The 24464-nt window shown below is 47.3% G+C and overlaps 2 protein-coding genes across 4 annotated transcripts; one reads left to right on the top strand and one right to left on the bottom strand.

Moving 5' to 3' along the window:
• Positions 1-387: 387 nt before the first annotated feature.
• On the bottom strand, positions 388-19549 carry SDF4 (stromal cell derived factor 4). 3 transcript variants are annotated; one of them, XM_061601100.1, is made up of 7 exons: positions 19340-19549; positions 14018-14383; positions 9898-10034; positions 8518-8631; positions 5527-5685; positions 2376-2551; positions 388-1114 (listed from the first exon to the last, which is right to left on the bottom strand). In XM_061601100.1, exons 2-7 carry the CDS (start codon positions 14323-14325, stop codon positions 938-940), a joined length of 1071 nt encoding a protein of 356 aa, XP_061457084.1. In that variant the 5' UTR covers positions 14326-14383; positions 19340-19549; the 3' UTR covers positions 388-937. The 3 variants fall into 3 exon arrangements, with proteins under 3 accessions (XP_061457084.1, XP_061457083.1, XP_061457085.1); XM_061601099.1 differs by lacking the exon at positions 19340-19549 and adding an exon at positions 18289-18397; XM_061601101.1 differs by lacking the exon at positions 19340-19549 and adding an exon at positions 18289-18395 and having other exon boundaries at positions 14018-14224.
• On the top strand, positions 19152-23923 carry B3GALT6 (beta-1,3-galactosyltransferase 6). The gene has a single exon (XM_061601102.1). It carries the CDS (start codon positions 20040-20042, stop codon positions 21081-21083), a length of 1044 nt encoding a protein of 347 aa, XP_061457086.1. The 5' UTR covers positions 19152-20039; the 3' UTR covers positions 21084-23923.
• The last annotated feature ends 541 nt before the right edge of the window (positions 23924-24464 follow it).

Consider the following 24464-nt stretch of genomic DNA (forward strand, 5'->3'; position numbering starts at 1 on the left):
ACACGCACAAGTGACAAAGGCTGTTGCTTGCAATATACTAACTCATGTGTATTGTTGAAATAGGTCACACAATGCTCACTGCTCTGTTTGACATAATGCGCCTTTCCTCAAACATTTTTTTTTAAAGAGACAGGTACTTTGGTAATCGAACTATTTGAGTGTTTTTTTTCTTTTAAACTGAGGAAGAGACATTGACACTGTTCAAACAGGTTTTTAGGGCCCCAATCTAGGGACTAGGGAGGACCAAAGGAAGCAACCAGTTTTTTTTTTTTTAAAAGAGAAGCGCACGAAGAGCAGTGGGGAAGGGTGGATAGAGAAGCATTTCAGGATTGCAAGGGGACTTTAAATTTGAAATGTTTTTTTTTTTTTAAAAAGGAGTCGATCCAATCCGCTTTCAGGCACGTCTGTATTCTAGTACAGAACTGCCTCAACATTCCATCTTTTATTTTTTTTGTAAAGTGAATCTTCAACTCTGATTAGGAGGATTGCTGGGCGTGGGGAAAATGCTCCGGCTCTTGAGCAATCACTGGCTCTCCCACCGCAGTGTACGCACCCCCCAAGTCAAAGAACGGTCCTCAGGTATTAATCGCCTGTTTCCAAGCCAAACCAGAAGAGCATTTCACAGGGTACATCTGAGCCTCCTGGAGGGAAAAAAAAGAGTTGCCGATCGATAGCACAGGTGGGTACTTGTCTGTATCCTGCCCTGCTGAAACCAGACAGTGCTCTCCTCTTGAAGACGAGCGAGCTGTAGCTCTGTCTCTTTTAATATATATATATATATATTTGTGGACGGCTTTCTTTTTTTAAAAGATAAAGTCTAGAACACCACACTGTGTACACACAGAACATGGATATAGCAGCAAAAAGGTGTTTTTGTGGAAAGCAAGAAGGTGCATCGAGAGAGGGAAAAAGAGAAAGAGAGACGGGCCTTGGGCGCTCAGAATTCCTCATGGACGTTTCGAGCGTAGTCCATGAGCTTGCTGCCGGTAAAATACTCGCTGTATTTCAAGATCTCCTCTAGCTCCAAGTGGTGGTTCTGATTCTCGTCAGCCACAGCGATCATCTGCTTGGCTTCGTTCAAGGCGTTGTATTCGTTCATGGGGTCCATGTATTCCTGGGAGAGAGAAAGAAAGAACTGGTAAAATGGTTGCATCCTTCCTGACCCAGAAGGGCCAAGAGCCAAGTCAGAAATGTTAAGCAGGTGTGTGAACGGGTCTGGGGCAGGATGGGAGGCTGCTTGGTGCCCGGGGATAGCTGCTCAGAGCTTTCTAGATGAAGCATGGGGTTTGGGGGTGGCCTGGTAGCTGGCAGATGCACAAGAAGCACGTGGGACACTGTTTATAGAAACGGTATGATTAAGAACAGCCTGCTGGATCAGGCCAGTGGCCCATCTAGTCCAGCATCCTGTTCTCACAGTGGCCAACCAGGTGCCTGGGGGAAGCCCGCAAGCAGGACCTGAGTGCAAGAACACTCTCCACTATTCAAATCTAATTGCTGGGCTTATTATGAATAATAAAATCAAGTGAAATTTGCAAGTCTGCACTGAGTTCATTCTGCTTCTGAGGCAGTGTACAGCGCTATCTTTGGTGCGGAACTTGAGGAGAGAGGAGAAAGCCAATCTTGGCTTTAAAAAACAGTGTTTATAGGAGGTGTCAGATGATCTGCAAGAAGCTCTAGGCGACAAACTCTGTGGCCTCTTCAATGGGAAAACTTTTATGAGACAAATGGGCATGCCAGTCCGGGGGGGGGGAAGCAGCCCACACTCTCTGCCATGAGTCTCCTTCAAAACTCAAAGAGCTCTGTTATGGAAGGGTACAAATATGCAGATTAACGCAAGCCGTTAGGGTTCAGAGTTAAGGAACCCCCAAACCTTATTTCAAAGCACAGCTCAAAATGCCAAACCACTTCCATGCCACAGTGCAGTAATTCTATATTTAAAAGCGGAACAAAGAAAAAGCATAAGGCGAAGTCAGAAGGAGCACTACATGAAACTTTTTTCTTAGCAACTTCTCAGGAAGCAAAGAAGCCCACGCTGGTTCTGATCACCTGCTTCGATAAAGCTCAAACGCAAGAGAGTGGGAAGACAGAGGTAGATCTCTTATCTCTCTCTCTCTCTCTCTTTGCAACTGAATTCCTTTCCAGTGAAGCATTGCTACCAATTACACCTATGGCAACCAGCGGCTGCCTGCTTGTTTCAAGGACAACCAAATTATCTCGGTGTTCAGAAAGGCTTGCTGAGGACAATGGAGCAGGGATGTAATTATGTGTGCCTCCCAGGGGAATTCAATCAAGATACAGGGCTCACATGAAGAAGTTCGCAATTTGAGCATATGCTGTCGGTACAGTGCACCGAGAGCCGTCCCCAAGACACCAACCTCCAACTCTTCCATGGTGATGATGCCATCGTGGTCAGCGTCAATGACTTCCTCAAACTCTTTCTTCCGGTCTTTTACCCAGTCGTCGTCGATATCCTGAGCTTGCTGATTCTCCACCGTGCCGACGGGTAAGGAGATGAACTCAGAAAGGGTCAGCTTCTTATCACCATCTTGATCTGCAAAGAGGAAAGCATTTAAAAAAGAAAAATGACCAGATGAGCCACCGTCGCGGTTCTGCTGAACTAGTCGTGCACACCCATCGCTGCTGAGGGACATTCAATTTGCGGCTGTCAGCCGGGTTGGGACAGAAGCTTTTAAGAATTTTCATGAATGTGGCACGACCACTGGGCTGAGCTTTTGAAAATCAGATTGAAAGGGGAGGGATCAGACACAAACAGACAGTGCTACTGTGGCCTTCATAAGGTGCCTCCAGACTGTCACCATTTTGCAGGAAGGGTTCAAGCACATACCGAAAATTTACATCGGCCCAACTGAAGCTGGTTAAAGCTTTCTGTCGCCCTATTGACACCTAATCCTTTTCGCAGACTTTCTGCAGTTAGGAAAGTGATGGGGAAAATGCACTGACAAGTGTGGGATGGATGCCTGATGTAATGGGAAAATGTGTAAACAACCCCCACCCAGCCCCATTTATCATCATCATCATTTTTATCCCACTCTTTTTCCAAGGACTGGAACTCAAGCGGCTTCCAAATATAAAAGTACATATAACTTACAAGCATACAAAAAAAATCTACATTAAAATGCAATTAAACTATACAGTATACACAATAATAAAACCATTTAAATATACATTTGTTTTTTTTTAAGAAAAGCCAAGTCCCTGGTTCTCATTGCCATTGAAGATATGATTGGCAGCGTGCAGGCAACAGTTGCTGAAATTTCAGAAGCTAGTAAAGGCGGTGGAGTAAATGTTCCAGGGGTCGGGAGGGTCTTGGCTCCCTATATCGACGGGCCTTCCAGCAAAACCAGAATTGTGTAAAGCAGGCATGGGGAACCTCTGGCCCCCCGGCTGTTGCTGAACGACAACTCCCATCATCTCTGGCCCTTGGCCATGCTTGCTGGGGTTGACAGGAGTTGTAGTTCAGCAACATCAGGAAGGCCAAAAGATCCCCAAACCTGGTATAAATCAAGAAGAATTGAGCAAACTTGCTTAAACAGGGACTCCAGCTTTTCCTCCGCTTAAGATTCCAGGTTGCCTGGGTGCATGATAAGATAATTCAGCATAGAGGATGTGCAGTGCCGTCCATGGCCAGACAATTTCATGCAAGTTAGCGAGGGGGAAGCGCAGACAGGATATCCTGCTGGCCAACAGGGCCACTGGATGGTTGCTCCCTGTCCCCAAGGTAGACTAGCAAGGGAAGGACAAGGCCAGCCTGGCCTCAGGCATCAGCCAGAAAGGGACTGCCTGCAAGAAAATTTGCTTCGGCCCCTCCCCCCACCAGAGAAAATCCCACACCAACAGATAACCCAGGCAAGCGTTCTCCAGCCCCTGCTACCAGCATTTACCATACATTTGACCCAGCCTGCATGTTAACTCTACGCCAAACCACACCTAAACGTGAACCAAGCAAGCATGCGAGTACTTAAGCGTAAAAATTGTGGCTGCTTCACCCCTCCCCTGGCCTTGCCGCCGCCTCCCTATCCAGAGCTAAGCTATGGTTTATTTATTTGTACAAATTCAACTTAAGCGGGCAAGGTTCATTCTGGGTTTCCCCAAAGGCTCTGGAATCTGGCAAGGACCGAGGCGGCCCTGAGCCAACTAGGGATGGCATTGGAAGGAAATATGGTGCAGGCGAACAGATCATGGAAGAGGTGGGTGGAAAGGTAACCGCTAGTGACCCTGCAACATTTGAAGCACTGAGCGGGATAGGGGTGCCACCTTCTGGCCATGGATGGCGCTACAACAGCAGCAATCAAATAATTCCTTCCTGGAACTCTTTATCGTATACTTAATCGCAAGTTGTTCTGAATTTTTTTAAAAAATTGGGGGGGAAAGCAGGAGGGTGAGAGTTGCTATTGCTCTCAAGCCCTGATTGTGGGCTTCCCAAAAGCACTGTTGAGTACAGGAAGCTGGGCTAGATGGGCCACTGGCCTGACCTACCCAGGCTTTTCTGACGTTCTTACAAGACAGGAGAAAAGTAGGTGGTGAAATTGCCATTATCTTTGGACAGCAGGTGAAAGTTTTAAGAGGTTAAGAGGCAGGGAAGTCTTTAAACCATTTGTTTTCTTTCATTCATGTTTCTTTTACAGAAGTTTTCCCAGTTGCTACAATAGGACCGGCCCTACCCTTAGGCAAAAGAGAGGCAGAGACCAGACACAGCTATGTGATCAGTCGTGGCTGACCATGTCCCTGGGCACACATCCTCCAAGCTAGCCTACTTTGCCTAGGTGAAGAAGATGCTGTCGCTGGCCTTGACCCACGATTTGATAGCTAGCCTGCTTGGCTTCTGCATGTGGAATGACAGGGTGCTTCCCTTGCCCTTCACCCCAGGCATCAAAATGCACGTTAAGCAACCAGCCAGGCCACCATCTTCTCCCACAATGCCTCACTTCGCATGAGACATCACAACACAGTATCATTCCAGATGCATTGTGGGAATAACAAAAGATGGAAACTTTTCTATGCCACAGTTAAGAAAACTTATTTTGCAATCGACAGCTGATGATCTGTTTAATTTTTTTTCATACTTATAATTCTAATATATATTCATTGTTGTCTCCGCTTTGATATATTTTATGAAATTGTGGTATAGAAGTATTTGTATGAATAAATAAGGCTACATCGTGACTCTGCCACCCTAGCCTTTATCGGTAAGCCTCTGAAAAATGTAAAGCCTTGCTTCACCCCCCCCCGGTAAAAACATCACTCAAAGATGCCCTCTGACTTTCATAGGCTACGGATGCTGCATTACAAGCGCACTCTTTGCCCAGCGCTACCTTTCACAAGACATGTCCCACACTCCTCCTTCCGCCACCGTCAGCAGCCAACACTCTCAGCAGTAGGCATTTGACACCCTCTGGGATCTCATTCTCAGCAGACATCTGTCCATGAGACACACCAATTTATCTGTTGGGATGAGGTCAGGTTTTTACATATTTCTGCTTATCACAGCTCAGAGGAGAAACATACCCAGATCCCGCACAATTTCCTTGACCATGAACTTCAACATCCCTCTGCTGTGCTCTGGATGAAGGAAGGACAGGAATTCTTCCTCGTTGAGCAAGAGGTCAGCCGGTGGATTGTCAGCTTGGTACCACCGGTCTTTCAAGTTGTCAAGGACTTCCTGTGCTACAAATCAGAGTGGGTAAAAAAAGCTGTTTTTTTTTTTTTTTAAGTATTTCATTCTGTTTAAATTTGATTTTTTAAAAGAAATTTCTCTTTTTTTGTGAAATAGTCTGGTTAAAAACAAAACAAACGGGGGGGGGGAAGCCAACACTCAATCACTTAAGAGTGAATCAATGGCATGCCCTTGCACCTGAAGCCTGGTGGGCCTAATGGGCCAAATTTGGCTTGCTGGCTGGAGGTTCCCCACCCCTGATATATGGTCTGCTTGTAAAAAAGAAACCACCCAGAGTTTTGTAGCTGCTCTGGACGGCAGTTTAACCCAGAAGCATAAATATATCCACAGCTCTATTCACCACACACCAACACTGTTCCTTTTTAGTGGCCAAGCAAAAGACCACCACACATTCCTGCTGGCCTGAGGTTTTGACTGGGCTCAGCAGATACTTTGTATTTGTTTTTGTTTTTGCCATCTGTGGCAACTAGATCCGTTTCTCTGAAGGCACATGAGGCCGGCTCCCTGCTGAAGCTAAGCAGGGTCGGGTGTGGTCAGTGCCTGAATGGGAGACCGCCTGGGAACCATATGTAAGCCACCTTGGGTGTCTATTGTGAAAAGGAAGGCAGGGTATAAATGTAATAGATAAATAAATATATTTAAAGCATTATGATACCCCTTTAAGCAGTCCTGGCTTCCCCAAAAGTATCCCTGGGAACTTTAGTTTGTTATGGGTGCTGAGAGTAGTTAAAAGAGAACCTTCACAGAACTATAATTCCCAGAGAGGTTTAACAATCAATCCCTCTTCCTAGGGAACACTGGGAATTGTAGTTCTGGGAACAGGGGTCTCCGAACAACTCTCGGCACCCTTAACAAACTACAATTCCCAGGATTCCTTGAGGGGGGGGGTATAGCCACGACTGTTTAAAGTGGTATGACACTGCTTTAGATGTATGGTGCAGATGCGGTCTCAGTTTTGCCTTTTACATCTTACTTTTCATTGTAATGGAGGACTTTATTGTTATTGATAACTGCCTTGGAAGCCTGAATTTGCTTATAAATACAGCAGCATAGACATTGTTTTAAAAACAAAGGGGGCAGTGGCTTCTCTCCAAAGAAGTGGGGATAAGAGAACAATGGTAAGTAGCTCAATGGCAGAGCACCTGCCTTGCATGCAGAAGGTCTCAGGTTCAGTCCCCGGCATCCCAGGTAGGGCTGGGAGAGGCTCCCTGCCTGAAACTCTAGAGCGCTGCTGCCAGTCAGTGTCAAGAATACTGAGGTAGATGGACCAAGGGCCTGACTCTGCATAAAGCAGCTTCCTATGTTCCTGCTTAGCATGTCACTGAGCTCTAGACCTTCCCAAAGCTGTCTCTGGGGTACCGGTAAGGCCACGTGAGGAGACTTGGAAAACCCCCCACACACACCTAACCATCTGTCTCAAGGGCTTATCAATCGAGGCAAGAGTGAAGCGCAGAGCTGGGCTCAGTTTTTAGAATCGTGTTACGCCTCCAACAAGCATCTTGTACCCAAGCGGTGCTGGCAAATGAGCAATGACAAAAAGAGGGAGCGCAATTTGGAAGAGGGGAGACTCTCGATCTGACGCGCACTGGAGTGGTAGCAGATGGGCTCCTCTAGCACATATGGCGCATCGCTCAAGACAGAGCGATTTAAGACAGCGCGTGTGGAACTCACAGGGATGAGATTGAAGGCTTGCATGGGACAGACGCTGACTGCCCCATTTTAGGCTGGATGGCACAATATACTTGACATGCGTTCAGTTTCGTGTTTTCAGATTCAACCACTCCCACTTCAATTCTACCGAAATCTTCCTCTATACAAGCTTGCTCCGATCAATAATGCCTGCATTTGTACCGCTATCTACTGGATCAATTATGAAAAAACTAGTTGCCTCAAAACGACACCCACTGATCAATGGCTACAAACCCTGACAGCTAAGTTCTCCCTCCGCTGTCGGAGGCAGTAAATGCTTCCGAATCCCAGTTGCTGAAAGCACAGGACGGGAGAGTGCCATCGTGCTCACGTCCTGCTTGCGGGCTTCCCACCTGGTTGGCCCCTGTGAGAACAGGCTGTTATTACTGGAACACACTTTGTGGATTATTGTAAGGTGGGCCTGTTGGGATGCAAGTCAGATGTTTGCTACCGGTTCACCTAGCTCAGCACTGGCTGCGTTGACCAATAGTGTCTCTCCAGGGTTTCAGACAGGACAGGAGTCTCCCAGCCCCGCCTGGGGATTGAACCTGGTTAACTTTTGCATGCAAGGCGTGTCTGCCACGGAGGCGCAGGCCTTCCATGTGCGCTGTCGTCCTACGGAAATGCAGAAAAAGCACAAAATGGAATATTGGACGCAGAATTCTGCTGCCTGAGAATCTGATTTTTTGCAGTCCACTGTGCCTATTATTATTTCAGTTTACATCCTGCACTTCCTCCAAAGCAAGCTCAAAGGCAGCACGCACATCAACAATATTATTAAAAACGTTCTAAAAACAGTTAAAAGCAATGACATTCTCTCAGCCAATCATCTTAGGTCATCATGAACAGTGTCTTTCAGCCATCATTGCCTTGGGTAAACAGGAATGTTTTTAAATTCTTCCTGAAAGTCAAGAGGGAGACAGACACACCTCACCAGGGTGGGTACTCTACAAGCAGGAAACCACCACTGAAAAGGCCCTGTCATGAGTCAGCACCAACCGGACAGCCCCCAATGGGGGAACCACCGACAAGGCCCAAGGTCCATTTTCCAGGCACTCAAGGCAGAACACCGCACTTTTTAACACAGTCTAGACATAAAAGATGTGGGGTGTGTGGGGGACACCACCACTTACTTTCCTCATCAATTTTGAGCTCCTCATTGTTTTTTATTTTTTCAGCGACTTCCTTCTCGTTCATTCCCTTGCTTGCCAGGAACTTGATTTTATATTCATCCCAGGACACGTGACCTGGAAAGACAAGTGCAAAATATGCCAGCCGGAAAAAAAGGTTTTTATGCACAGCATGGAGAAACTGTATAGAGAAAAGAGTTTTCTCCGTCTCTCATAACACTTGAACTTGGGAACATCCAATGAAGCTGAACGCTGAAAGATTCAGGGCAGATGGAAGAAAGGACTTATTCATGCAGGGCATAGTTAAACTCTGGGATTTGCTGCCACAACTTGGAAGGCTTTAAGAGAAGGTTAGGCAAATCATTCCTCGAAGTGGAGATGCCAGAGATTGACCTTCTGCAGGTAAAGTAGGTGTTCTGCCACTAAGCTAGGGTCTTTTCCTTAACAGACGCTTGGGGGCGCCCGCAAAACATGACCCACCCAACTGAAGGCAACCAGCATGCAGTCTGGCCCTCCAGCACCCACAGATACTTTTGCTACAGCTTGAAGAGGCTACGAAAAGAGTCTCCAGCTGTTTCTGTTTACTCAGACCTTGGTGCAAGCAAGAGAGGTCGCTATCTCTCTCCTGTGGCCTCATTCAAACATGAAAACTAAGCTGAAACATGGCTTAGCACAAGCAAGCAATCGTGTGGGAACTCGAGGAGTCACGGCTGCTATGCTCCTCCCCTGGTATTCTGCTGCTATGCAACCCAGAGCAAAGCCATGGTTTGGCTCATGTGTGAGCCCGGGGTTCATGGTTTGTCTCGCTCCCAACAAACAACAGCCAAGGTACACTATGCTCAACATCCAAGGCCCTCCTCCGAGTGCCTAGTCTGAGGGAAGTTCGGAGGATGGCAACAAGGGAGAGGGCCTTCTCAGTGGTGGCCCCCAAATTATGGAATTATGATTTTGTCGAGGTGCGCCTGGCGCCAACGCTGTTATCTTTTCAGTGCCAGGTCCTTTCCTCTTCTCCCAGGCAGTTTAGCATGTGTTTTAATTGGCTTTTAAATATGTGTTTTTAAATTTGTATATTTGTTTTTATGTTTTAATTGTTGTAAACCGCCCAGAGAGCTTCGGCTATGGGGCGGCATACAAATGTAATAAATATATAAATAAGGTTGCTCTTGGTTTGTAGCTCGTATTGGGAGTGAGACAAACCATCCCTGACCGTTGGGCCAACATAGCGCCCTCCAGATACATTGGAGTACAACTCCCATCATCCTTGACCATCTGTCACGCTGGCCGGGGCTGCTGGGAACTGGAGTCTAACCACAGCTGGAGGGCACCAGATTGCCTACCCTTTGCTAAACCCTGCCATGACTGCCTCGCCTGTCGGTCTCGTACCATTGCCATCGGGGTCCACGGCTCGGAAGTGCATTTTGTTCTCTTCCACAGCCTCCTGGAAGTGCTCTTCCGTCTTCTCCATGATCCAGCGCTGCATCTCCTTCGCGCTGATCTTTTTGTCCCTGTTGATGTCGACTCTGCAGGGGGGCAAATGTGAAAAAGGATTCGGATTAGGGCTCCAAAGACCCCGGACATATGCCCCATCAGTGAGTGCGGAGTGGAGCTAAGGAAGTCAGTTCTGACCCCAGAATGATGGAGGTTCAAATCTGCGCTGCAGTCTCATGTCTAGTCACTCTCAGGCAACAAAGACTGGAACACCTTTATATTAGGGGAACATCACGGCTCACTGGCAGAGAACATGCTATGCATACAGAAAGGAGCCAGGTGCAATCCCTGGGATTTCCATGTAGAGTTGGGGAAAGACTTCTGTCTGAAATCCTGAGCGAGAGTGGATAATTTCTTTTCTAAAAAAGGTCCAAAATAGTCTTAAAAACCCATTTAATTAAAAAAAAAAAAACTAAGGATGGGCATCCAACAAAGTGCTTCTTCTTGCACAATAGAACTTCTTCGGCTCCCCATGTTCCCCTCCCCCCAAAAAATAAAATCGGGTCCAAAGGGTTGGGAACACCTAGAACAGACTTAGGGGGATGAGGGGGGAGAAGAAAGGGCATTCCACTGAGCAGCCAGAAGTCCTTGTGCTAGCAGAAGCGCTTCACTGGACACCACCCAAGTATTATTCTTATTTTTTTAAATTAGATCTGAGTTCTTGAATTTAAATCAGATTCTTTTTTAAATATACAGCATATATGAATACTGAGGATTGCATACGATACTGTGCAAGTGGCGTTCCACTCACACAACGGGACTTTCCTTCCTGAGTAGCGGGCCCAGTTCTGGTCTCTGCACTTCAAGAAGGATGACGACAAACTGGGACTGGTTCAGAGGAGAGCAACAAGAACGATCAGGGGACTGGAAACAAAGCCCTATGAGAAGAGACTGAAAGAACTGGGCATGTTTAGCCTGGAGAAGAGAAGACTGAGGGGAGATACGATAGCACTCTTCAAGTACATAAAAGGTTGTCATACAGAGGAGGGCCGGGATTTCTTCTCGATCATCCCAGAGTGTAGGACACGGAATAATGGGCTCAAGTTGCAGGAAGCCAGATTTCCACTGGACATCAGGAAAAACTTCCTAACTGTTAGAGCGATACGACAATAGAACCAATGACCTAGAGAGGTGGTGGGCTCTCCGACACTGGAGGCATTCAAGAGGCAGCTGGACAGCCACCTGTCGGGAATGCTTCGATTTGGATTCCTGAATTGAGCAGGGGGTTGGACCTGATGGCCTTATAGGCCCCTTCCAACTCTGCTATTCTATGATCTACAATTCTCCTTCTCCCTCCCTCTGCATGCCCTCCAACATCTGCAATGAAGTTCCCAAACCATCTGGAGCAGATTTTGAGGTGCACCAAAGGCTGCAGGGGGGAAGGGGAGGAAGCCTGAGTTCCGGAATCTCCAGGCAGGGCTGGGAACATCTATTGTCTGAATCCCTGGAGTGCTGCTGCCAGTCAGTGTAGACAACACTGAGCTAGATAGAACCAATGGCTCTGATACAGTCCAGCTGATCAGGCAGCTTCCAAGCGTTCCACTGGTAGTCCGTATAGGCCAGGGGCTGGAAACCTTTGGCCCTCCAGATGCTGCTGAACTACAACTCCCATCAGCCCCTGCAAGCATGGCCAATGGCCAGGGATGATGGGAGCTGTAATTCAGCAACATCTGGAAGGTCCAAAGATTCCCCTGCACCTGGTATAGGCTGCTGGTCTTCAACTGGTGGGTCAGGATCCAGTTTTGGGTTGCAGGCCGGCCCAAGGTGGGCCATAGCTTAACTTTGTGCTGTGTGAAGGGCACTTCCTCTTGTCCACCCTGAAGCTCCTACCATTCAGCTTCCTTGGATGACTGCACACCCTTGCAGGATTGTCCTTCTAGATTCTGAGCAGAGAGGGGACAACTTACAGGTGGTAAACTTGCAACATGTGGAGAAGCCCACAAGACCTTGCGACACAGAAAAAAATAACTTAAATGCGTCTGCCCTGAGTAGGACTAGCACTGGAGACAACCCCCATGCTTTTTGCCCAGCAAACGAGCGCCAAAATAGCTTGGAAATCTCAAGGACGGAAACGCTTGCTTTTATGATGTCAAATGGGCTGTTTTTCTCTTCTTTGTAGAGAAAAAGTCCCTGCCGCTCCTCAGCTCAATCTTTCCCTCTTCCTTTCTTTGAAAAATCCTTTGCTTCCCCCCACAAGAGCTATCTGCTCAAATTTCCAATCTCCGCTCCCTAGGGAATGTCAGACAGGAAAAGTGCTTGCCCTCTGCCCACGATCGCTTGCAAGGTCAAGGTGACGGCAGCCAGACTGCTTGCAGCCTGCCCTTCCTGTGATGAACGGGAAGTAGCGGAGAAGGACCGGGGTGGGCTCACGAATGACATAAATTGCTAATCGGCCTGGACACACTCTAATTAGCTTTTGAATTCGTTATTGCCAGCTGCTTATCTGCTATGCACTTAATAATAAACCTTTTAATTTACAGGCAGGCTGTCTGGGTGGTGGTTACCAACCCAACAGCATCGGAGACTCGCGATTAATTATTCTCAAGTGAAGGTGGGCTGTGTAGGGACCGGTGGCGAATGAAATGATATTTGCACACCCACAGCTAATTCCCTCTTCCAGACACAGGCTGCGGCAAAGAATATTGGAGGGCTCAGCACCAACTGTGATTGAATTGCCCAGAGTTTTCATCATTACAGGGGCTTCAAATTATTTATTTATTTGCTTATTAAATTTACATCCTGCCCTTCTTCCCACAAGGAGCTCAGGGTGGCAAACAAACACTAAAAACACTCTAAAACATCTTAAAAACAGGCTTTCGCATATATTAAAACAAAACATCTTTAAAAACATCTTAAAAAGCAGCTCCAGCACAGATGCAGACTGGGATAAGGCTTGTTGAAAGAGGAAGGTCTTCAGTAGGTGCCAAAAAGATAACAGAGATGGTGCCTGTCTAATATTTAAGGGGAGGGAATTCCACAGGGTAGGTGCCGCCACACTAAATGTCTGCTTCCTATATTGTGCGGAACGGACCTCCTGATATCTGCACACTACAGTGATCGACTGGGCATATAAGGGGTAAGCAGTGGCAAATCACACGCACACACCAGTTTAACTGATCTAAATCGCCCCCTGCAGCCGCTCTTCTCCATGCAGTGGAATATACAGAACCTCTGGGCTCCATGTAGATCAGGAAAACGCCTTAACACCCTCTTAAGGGCTGATGAAGTACAGCTGCATGTTCGGTACTTTGCATCTCCGGAAAGGCTGGCTCAGAAGACGTCTGCCCAAGAGCCTAGTGAGTTGCTGCTGATCAGCCTTCCCCAACCTGGCAGCCTCCAGTTGTCGCTGGACTACAATTCCCATCAATCCCAGCCAGCATGGCCAATGTTCAGTTGATGGGAGCTGGAGTCCGAAATAGCTGGAGGACACTGGGCTGGTGAAACCTACGCTAGATAGACCAAGAGTCTGACTTGGGATGAGGCAGCTCTTGTATCGCAATGAAAAAGGCAGCTTCCTATGTCTTAAGGGAAAGGCCGCAGCTCAGCGGCAGAGCATCTGCTCTGCATGCAGAAGGTCCCAGGTTCAGTCCCTGGCATCTCCACCTAGGGCTGCCTGGAACCCTGGAGAGCCACTGCCAGTTAGTGTCGACATTACTGCGCTGGATGGACCCATTTTTTTCTGACTTGGCACAAGGCAGCTTCGTACATTCCTACATCTTAAGAGCGGTGTTGACTGGTGGCTCCATGCCAGCGAGGCAGTGGGATCCGCTCCGGGCTTTACTCCGAACTTTCAAGGAGCTGCCCAAAGTGCTTCATCTCCAGGTAGGGCTGGGAAGGCCCCCCTGCCTGAAAAGCCCAGAGATCTGCTGCTAGCTGGTGAGCTAGACAGACTCGCCAAATTGGTAGAAGGGTTCCTATGCTCCCCAGTGCCTCTGCCCCAATTCATTTCGGAACACCCTCAGCTGCTTTCAAGTTAGAAAAGCAAATAAACAAAAAGCAAGGGGGCGACACTCACTTGGAGAAAATAACCATGAGCTTCTTCCTGTTCCTCCGTGGTTCGGAATCTTCGTCAAAATCCTCCCTCTCTTTCCCCAGGAAGACTTCTTGGTGGAACTCCTTGTTGAGATGCCCATCCATCTCCATCTTCACGCCGTTCAAGTGGTCTGGGGGCAGGATCTCGTTCTCGTCATCGTTGGCTGCCGCCTTCTCTTTCAAGGCCGAGCTGTTGGCAGGCCGGGCGTAGACGTCCATGAGCAGGAAAACAAAGAGGAGGGACAAATAGATGGAGCCCAAGCTGCAGATGAAGGCCCGTTTTGAAACCATTGCTCCTGCTCCTCAGAGCATCAGCAGCTTCTTAATACCAGTATGGCGACGGGATCACCTGGGAGGAGAGCAGAGAGGTGACCTGCATTTCCAGGAGGCTTCTATGAGCTAGTATTCCCCATGAGGCATGCGTTAGTCCAATGTACGCTTACCTCCACTCAACACTGGCTGTTGCCTTAACCCCGGTTAATACTTTAAAATTATTTAACTATTAAGAGCGTTAAGATCAGTCCCGCTGGATGGCACCAAAGGTTCGCCTCATTGGAAGATTATGGCTGAGTGGTAGAGCAGCTGCCCTGCATGCAGAAGGTCCTGGGTCCAATCCCCAGCAGCATCTCCAGGTAGACACTCAGCGCTGAAACCCTGGAGTGCCACTGCCAGTCAGTGCAGGCAATACAGAGCTAGATGGACCAATGGTCTGACTTGGGATAAGGCAGCTTCCTAGGCCCCTATATCCAGCGGGGTTGTTCCACAGCGGCCGATGACAGTGAGAAGCCTGCAAACAGGATATGAGCACCACAGCACTCTCTCACGCGAGTCCCCCAACAACAGGGATCCAAAAGCGTGGTCCCCTGATCTAAGTAAGACTAGTAGCCTCTGACAGCCTTATCCTCCATGAAGTTGTGTAATCCCCTTTTAAGGCCATCACTGCATGTCTTGATAGCAAACTGCCTGCAAACAGAGTTCAAAAGGGTCCTTTGAAGGGGCACTGGGGTCCCCCATCTGTCAGTCATCTGACCGGCACTGAGAGCAAGCTCCTTTAAAGGTGTGCTGTCAGCGCCAATCAGCTGATTGGCACCGACAGCACACCTTCAAAGGAACTCGCTCTCAGAGCTGATGAGATGACAGGTGGCGATGCCACCCACCTGTCAAAGTTGGGCCACGGTGGTGGAGGAGGTAAGGATCCAGCTTGCCAGCTGGATCCAGCTCCCCATTTCTGGTCTATGGTGTTACTCAAGAAACCACCTATACTTCAGGTGAACAGCAGCCAAGCACCTTCCCTTTGTTTTGTGGAAGAGAATATTTCATGTATTGCTTCTTACAAAGAACTCCCTCATTTCCTCTACAAGTCTCTTTTTTAAAAAGCCTAATGGAGCACCATTCTCCCTGAAAAATAGTCATTCTCCCTGAAAAAAAATAATTGTTTATTGAGGATATATTTCAGTTAAGTGTGTGTGTGTGTGTATGCGAAATTAGATGGCTAAAAGGTGTAAAGCATTTCCCAAAAATGCCACCATGACAAACTCTGTAACGCCTAAAGCTCTAATCCCATAAACACAGTTTGTGAAAAGAATCATGAACGTTCCATGCCAACTCGCAGCTAAAACACTTTTCTGGAGCCAGTCAAACTCCAAAAGGTAGGAAAACTGGTACTGGTACTGCCATCACACAATCATTTTAACACCCAGAATTCACACAACACACACTCTCTTGTTTGCTTTCTGAGCATAAATACACATCTGAGAGATATATGCAGTCATCACTAGCTCGCTGCTTCCAAAATAATTCCCTGTATTAACATTGAACATTTCGTCTATTGAGAATCAGTCCTCAGCAGATTCCCTGCAGACTCTAAACTTGTGCAAGTTGGTCCACATAAGATACAAGGTTCAAACTACGTGTTGACATTAAATGAGTCATCAAATTTGCCTCTGCATCCAAAGTGCAGTTGTGTTCTTTTAAAAATAAATAAATTGCAAATTTCATCAGCGGGAGGTCCCTGATAATTAATGGGGTTACAGTAGGCATAAAGGGGGAATTTAACCCTTCTATAAGAACTGAAGAAGAGGCTGCTGGATCAGGCCAGTGGCCCATCAAGTCCAGCATCCTGTCCTCACAGTGGCCAACCAGATGCCTCAACGGGAAGCCCACAAGAAGGACCTGAGTGCAAGAGCACTCTCCCCTCCCAACGTTTGCACCAACTGGTATTCAGAAGCATGCTGCCTCAAATCATAGCCATGATGGCTAGTAGCCATTGATAACCTTCTCGTCCATGTGTTTGTCTAATCCTCTTTTAAAGCGATTCTCTCTTCTCTGCTGTGGTCCTGAAGAAAATGCCTTTTCTGATGCTAGTATTTGCTTTTGGGAAGGCAGGGGGATTCCCCATTTGGGCAAGTTTGGTCCCAAACTGGAATTCCACCTAGAGCCTTTCAGAGTCTGTCAAGGGGGTCTTGCCTGTTTCATCCACAAATTCAGGCCTAGTCAAGGAGAATACTAAGCTAGAGAAGTCCATCTTAGGGACTACCCACCCCCTGTCAAATTTCAGTCTGAAGTGGTACAGCCCAGACACAGGCTCACTATCTCAGTGGACATGTTTGCACATCACACTAAGCCCAAGTTAAAATAAACTATGGCATAATGTGAATGAGCAGCATACTATCACTACACACTGTTAAAATCGCTAGTGCTGCACTCCTCCTCTGTTCCTGCTGAGAAACAAACCAAGACCAATAAGCCAAGAACAAACCTTGGATACCACTTGTGGCTTGTATAGAGAGAAACAAACCACGGTCCTGGATTCAGACCCGAATGCTAAGCCACACTATGACTTTCTGCCCTTTGTCACCAATGCCCTATATTGCCCTGATCTATTAAAATTTGGTCACAGACACAACATACCTATGTTTTCCAATGCTTGCTCAAACCATTTCGTTACCTAATTTTTGGACACATAATGAGAAGATACTATTCACTAGAAAAGACAATAATGCTGTGAAAAACAGCAGGGAGTAGAAAAAGAGGAAGGCCAAACAAGAGATGGATTGATTCCATTAAGGAAGCCACAGACCTGAATTTACAAGATCTGAACAGGATGGTTCATGACAGATGCTATTGGAGGTCACTGATTCATAAGGTTGCCCTAAATCGTAATTGACTTGAGGGCACATAACAACAACAACAAAATCTACTTCCCTCTTACTTTTTTTTTAAGGCATCACTCTTTACAAGTTCAGAAGTACTTTTTAAAAACCTCCCACATATTGTCTTCTTTACCCTTTGTCTAGCCTTGGTCAAGACATTTCCAATTCAGATTATGGGGTCATTTCTTTGACACAGAGCACCTCTTAGCGGCAGCAGCTTAAAAACTTCTGCTACATAAGGAAAGCACATGCAAAGCAACTACTATCCTCTTACATTTTTTGAATATTAAATAGGAAAATCACTTTGTGACATGTTCAGAAGTTTTTTTTTCTTTTTAGAACCCTTTAAGATACCCCCCGACTTTATTCTGCTCAGGCAAGAAGTGCTCTGCAAAGAACTTTTAAAAAAGCATTTCGGGGGGGGGACCCCACACTTTTTTCTGCCCATACTACACATTCTTCACATGTTCAGCAAACCATCTTTAGAAACAACCTCTTCAAAAAAGCCAAGCAGTAAAACGAGGGCACAGAACAAATAACAAATGCACACCTAAGCTTTTTAATAAATGAAGAAATGGGATTATGTCCAACTAATCTTTTCTTAGAGGAAACCCACTGAAAACAGTTATTTATTTATTTATTATTTCAATTTATATACCGCCCTTAGCAAAATAGCTCTCAGGGCGGTGAACAAACAAGATAAAATACAATATATCATAATAAAAATACAAAAACATATACAAACAAACAACAAAAAGCACAGCAAAAACAAAATAAATAAATAAGTTAGCGGTATTCGTTAATTTCAACAAGCGGTTTTCAACCAAGTCCTAGTCAGAGCAGAGCCAGTGAAGTGAATGAACCCAAAGTGAGTCATTGTTACCCACTTCAGTGGGTCTTCTCTGAGTAGAGCTAGCACTGGATACCACCCAAATTCCCTTCATTAAAAGAAAGAAGAGAAAGGTATCCCTCCCGTTATTTTTTTCTTGTTCAGCGCAGAGACGCTCTGCATATGCTCAGAGGCTCTCAGTTTGCAACGGTGGCAGCCCTTTCTTCTTCCCCCTCCAGCCAGCCAGACCTGCCCTAACCTCCCTCTCCATACCTGCCCAAGAGGCCACCGATGCTCCTCATTCCCAGCCCAGCCTAGCTTCGCCGGAGCGTCCTCTTCTCCCTCCTAACTAGGAGACTGGACCGGAAACAGAGTGCTGCCACTCCGCGCTCAGAAGAAAAGGCATCTGCCCGCCTCTTCCGCCCGTCGCAAGGCTACCTCCCAAATTGCCTGAATTTAGTGCGAGGACCCCACTTTGTGTGTGGCGTTGTATAACCCTTAAGCAGCCGGCCTGGAGTTTGACTTCGTTTTGGGGTCTGTTGTTATTCTTTTGTAAAACTGTAAATTAAAAAAGGTGGTTCTTCAGCCCAACTTAAAAAAAATACTGTAAAAACGAAACAGGCAATTTGAAAGTGAGCTATAACGTAACGTAAAGAGACATTTCAAGAGCGGAGGCCATTAATGTTTAGGGCAGATGAGTCTTGAGTAGCCATCTTTGTTTCGACCAAAAGTCCCTTTAGGGCGCAGCCACTGTATTTGCTTATTCCTGTGCGGCTTTGCTGTATAATTTTTTTTTAATCCTAACTTGTTTGTGGGGATGTTTCTGTAACTATAAAGATCGGTCTAAGTGAAAGACTGATCCAGGGCTTTTTCCCCATCCGCTTCGGCTTCAGCTGCCCTACAGCAAGATGGCAGAGACAAAGCCGCATCATTAACCCTGAGGAAATGCCCTTAAACAAGATGGCGACATGCCGCAGCTTCCATTGCCCAGACGCAAGATGACCGATACAAACCTACCCGGGACAAGGGCAGAGCACTGCCCTTAGCCAAAATGGCAACACGCGCAGCCTCAGTTGCCCGAACACAAGATGGCGCATACTAATAGCTCCTCTTTCGGGGGCAGGGAGAAAAGAAACGCCCTCAAAGATGGCGCCGGCTTTCTGCCTCGCCAGCCCTGAGAAGACATGTCGGGAGGGGAGAAGCGAGGACGGAAAGTCACGTGGTCCCCCTCCTCTTTTTTTTCCCCCCCGCCCACATACATTTCTATTCATTCGCATTTTCTCTCCGGCTGAGGAGAAGACGGAGCCGCAAAAGGATAACGTACCTCTCGAAAGGGGGGGGGATCATGGCGCGCGGCCCCCCGCCCCCACAAATCACTATGTAGGGGAGCGCGCGAGAGAACAGATGCCGTCGAAGAGGAGGGGGAGGATTGAAGAGCTGAGCGAAGACAATGAAACAGCTGAGGGGAGACCGAGCGGCGGCGTCGAACGAGTTCTGAGGAGGAGGTGTGTCCCAACCCGCCACCCGTAGCGCCGTTAGGGCTGTTCCCGCCAAAATTCTGAGGCGATCCCCTTCGCCGAAGGGAGGGGGCGGGGCTGAACTGAACTCTCGGGCCTTGCTGCGCTGAGGGGGTGGGGGTGGGGCTAGAGCCGCGCCGCGCCCCGCCCCTTTTGGAAGGGTGGGGGAGGAGTCAAGAGCAGAAGGCAGGAGATTGGCTTGACCCCTCTCACGGGGGTGGAGTAGGGGGAGAGACCTTGGGGGCGCCCATCCAAGAGAGAGGGAGGAGCCAAAGCTTAGCCCCACCTTAAAGGGGAGGAGCTGGGACATTGAGAGCTGCCTCCTGAGGAGGAGGGGTGCGAAGGCTTTTGGACCTCCCCTTAAAAAGGAGGAGCCCTTTCATTGGGCCGCCCACAAAGTGGGAGGAGTTTGCATAGGGGCAGTGCTAAGGAGCCATCCTCAAGGGTAGCAGTGCTTCCCCCCTTAACCTCCACATCATTTCCTCCTTGGCGGCCTCTGCTGCCACCATGAAGCTCCTCCGCCTGTTGTGCCGCCACAAGACGGCCCTGGGCCTGGGCGGGCTGTCTCTCTTTGCAGCGGTGCTGCTCTACTTGGCCAAGTGCACCTCGGAAGGCCTCAAGCCGTCCCATGGGTGGGGGCTGCCGCAACAGCAGCTGCCTGCCCGAACAGGAGGCGCGAGTGGGCCACATCCCCCTGCTGCCGCCCCGCCTCCTCCTCCTCCTGAAGAGACGGCCTTCTTGGCTGTGCTGGTGGCCAGTGGGCCCAAGTATACAGAGCGGCGGAGCATCATCCGCAGCACTTGGCTCTCGGTGGCCGGCCGGGTCCCAAGCGGCGACATCTGGTGCCGCTTTGTGGTGGGCACCGGGGGCCTGACTGGGGAGGAGCTTCACACTCTGGAACTGGAGCAGAGCCGATACCAGGACCTGTTGCTCCTCCCTGATCTTCGAGACTCCTACGAGAATCTGACTGCCAAGGTCTTGGCTATGTTTGTGTGGCTCGACCAGCACCTGGACTTCCGCTTTGTCCTCAAAGCTGACGACGACACGTTTGTCCGCTTAGATACCCTTGTGGAAGAGTTGAGGGCCAAGGAGCCCCGTCGTCTCTACTGGGGCTTCTTTTCTGGACGGGGCCGTGTGAAATCCGGTGGCAAATGGAAAGAAAACACTTGGCTCCTTTGTGACTACTACCTACCTTATGCCCTCGGGGGTGGCTACATCATTTCAGCTGACCTGGTGCACTATCTGCGCCTTGCTCAAGACTATCTCAATGTATGGCAGAGCGAAGATGTCTCCTTGGGCGCCTGGCTTGCTCCGGTGGATGTGAAGAGGGTCCACGACCCTCGTTTTGACACAGAGTATAAATCCCGAGGTTGCAACAATAAGTACATTGTGACTCACAAACAGAGCATCGAGGACATGTTGGAGAAACATCAGACTCTAGCCAAAGAAGGAAAGCTTTGTAAAGAGGAGGTTAAACTCCGGTTGTCTTACATGTATGACTGGAGTGTGCCTCCTTCACAGTGCTGTCAGAGAAAAGATGGCATACCTTGAAGATGGCGCGGAGAAAGATGGAATACCTTCAGGACTGTGTAAACTGTAAGGGAAGGGAACAGAAACTGGGGGAGTTGATGGAGGTGGATGTGTGTCACACTGACATCCTTTCCCCTTTGGCCAGAATGTTTAAATTATTCCGAGGTTTCACACAAGACGTCAAGTCATATTGCAGCACCCTTATGTTGCAATGTGGCTTATTTTGTCTCCAGCTACAAAAGATACAGATCATCATGCAGCAAGATGGACAGGAATTGGCAAACGGAACAATCTTTATGTGTCACAGGACGTTGGTAGTTTTGCTTTTTTAAAGAAAGGATTTTGACAGTTCTTTGAAGTTACTGTGTTAAGTGATACGATAATCCATATGACGGTACGGCGGAGGTGGAGAGAAACAACGCTGCAGTTTGATTCTTTCCTTTCTTTGAAAGGATAAGTGGATTTTGGCCAAGGATGCCGACAAGTTACAAAGTGAAATCATAACAGGAGAGAATTGGTCCCTACCACCAGTGGAAGAGATGACAAGTGTGTTTCATAATGTTGTTTCTAAACCGAGGGAGCTGCTTTTGTCATTGATAAGCATATGCTCTTAGGCGATGGTGTTTTAGAGCTAGGAGATATCCATTGTAGCAGGGAACATTCTGAACTTTAAACATTTATTATAACTTTATGACTTGTATGACTTGTGTCACTGAAGAAAAATCTTCCAGACCCCTGTTTGTGCCAGGTACTCAGAAAGGGAGAAATCTTCAGTCAATGTGGTAGGATTTTATCCTGAGAAGATGCTATAGTGACCATTTATTCTAAGAGACTCCTACGGGTCGCTCATTGAAGTCATTGCTGAATTGCTCATGAAAGGTTGTAGACAACATTAGTTCTACTCAGAACAGACCCATTGAAATTAATGGACCAAGTTACTCATACCCTGTATTTTCAGTGAGTCTATTCAGAGAAGCGCTAATGTTGGGTACAATCCTTTGGCTATATTTGGAAGACTAGATTATTAGGAGGCATAGGCCTAATCTTAATTGAAAATGATGCGGCCATTGCTCCCAAAATAGTGTTATTGGTTCCTGGGAGTATTGGATTGTATCTAACGCTAATCCACTTGAGTAGACCCAGTAAAATTAATGTATATGATTAACTTAGGCAATCTCAGGAAATTGACTCTTGAGTAGAATTTAGTTGGATTCCTCACAACAGGTTGCATTCAACATTAGTCCTACTCAGGGTAGACCCACTGAAATATTTCCCCAAGTTGCTCATTTCCATTGATTGCTCTGCTTGGACTGTGTGTAATGTTGGATACAACCCATTATAGTTACGGTCTACGCCTATACTGTTTGTCAAGAAACGATGAGTGTCCCTTCTTGTGGGAAATGTCCTAAGGTGCAACTCTATGAGCCAATTGGCATAACCTGGAGGAGCGGCTAGATCTGTATGGATACCCTCCTAGAGTTGCTCCTTCTTTGGACAGGTGATGGACTACAGAGTTAATGGGTTTTAGAACTGAAAAGAAAACTGGAATTTTCCAAAGCCCTTTTTTGTCACTGCCCCTCAAACCAGCTTTCTTGAAGCCTGCTGTTCGATCAGTGCCCTCAAAGCAGAGGAGTCGCAAGGACACCCACAGAACCCTCCATTTTCATGAGGCTGAGCACTCTGCCTTTTACGTCTAAAGCTGTACGAGTGCTGTACTGAGAAATAAACCTGGAGCGAGGGGGAAAAAAAACCTTGCACACAGATGTAAACACATTTAATTGCCTTGCTTTGAGGGATTCTTTGCGCAAAATTAGACTTAGAGATGGAGAAGGAGGATAGCGGTGGAGGAGCCAAGTACTCATAACCCGTATCATACAAGAGCGTATAGAACTGCATGGAGATGAAGGAAACCCCATCAGCTCTTACATATTCTTAAATCTAAATCCTAAATTTTCCATATATGTTTAAAGACCTTTTTTTCCAAAGATCTGTGGGCAAGAGCTCACTTCGAAAACTGCTAGCGAGTGAAGAATCGAAGGCATCCATCCTGTGTTGACACTCCCTGGAGACGTGCCTTCTAGGAGTGGGAAACTTTGGCCCTCTTGATGTTGCTGGACTACAGCCTCTGTCATCCTTGACGGCTGGCCATGTTGACTGGGGCAGATGGGAGTTGGAGGGCAACAACTACATGTTCCGCAGCACTGGTTTAGTTCTTCCAAAAACAAAAAAATCCAACCTTGCTGTAAGGCAGGGGTGGGCAACCTTTGGCCCTCCAGATGTCGATGAACTACAACTCCCATCAGCCCAGCAAAAGCATGAATCTAGCCCACCAGGCATGACAAGGGGTCCGCCAAATGTTTAACATCACTCCCCTGCCTTGGTTTTTCCCTGTTCTAGAGAAGTACAAAAATAGTTTATTATTGAGCCCCTGCTGGTCCACCGTACATGGCTCCCAGACTGTCTGCCGTGGATCACCAATCGTGTAGGTTTTCCCTTAGGAAGCTGGCTTTAGGAAAAGTCAAACCTATTTGTCTGTTTACTCAGAGGGAGGTCGGTATTGTATGTAAAAATCTGTGTTTACAATGGTGATAATTTATTTATAAAGATTGTAAATGTACTATGTATAGTTACAGGCTTGAAAACAGCCATGTGTCACGGTAATTTTAAATTATTTAAAGGGTCGCGTCAAAGCTCATTAACTATTACTTATCGAAATGCCTTTTTTTTCCTGCTGTACAGTTTATTCTTTAAATTCTCCTGGGACTTTTAAGCCCAAGCCTTTCTGCATGTGTCTCTGGAGATTGTAAGAAAGATGTACCGATCACTCCTAGTAGTTGAAATATCAATGCTTCTGAAAGCTGTTTGTGTTCTTGCTTCCATTTTTTTTTAAAGATTCCTCCTCCCCTTCCCCATAACTCCCCTGTGGTGATTGGATTTTAAGAAATGGGAAATTGCCCAATGAAATGTGACCGCATAAAGTGCCGGGGAACCCTGTGGATGTCTCCGAGGCTTTTTATAGAAAGCTGTGCACTTGTCAGCTACCTGATTTTGAAGGATTAGAGCCTGTGTTCTGTGGTGTACAGATATGCACGTGAACTTAAAACCAGTGGGACTAACCTGGGGTAAGGGGCGTTTGAACTCTCACCAAAAAATTGACCGCATAAGCTGTTTTAACGTGTTAATTTTTTTGCCACGCCGCAGGGAGACATTTCATAGGCAACTTTCTGCTTCGCTACATGTTAAATGTAATGCAAATATTACAGCCAATCCTGTGGAGGACTGTGCTGATTTTGGATGCCACATTTTGAGAAGGGCATTGGTGAACTAGGGGCTCCTAAACTGTGGTCTGTGAACTTCATTCAAGTGGTCCGCAGTGTGTCTGGGAAGGGCTACTGGCAGCAG

Source organism: Rhineura floridana, chromosome 18 (assembly GCF_030035675.1).
Source record: "Rhineura floridana isolate rRhiFlo1 chromosome 18, rRhiFlo1.hap2, whole genome shotgun sequence".
Taxonomy (NCBI): Eukaryota; Metazoa; Chordata; class Lepidosauria; order Squamata; family Rhineuridae; genus Rhineura; species Rhineura floridana.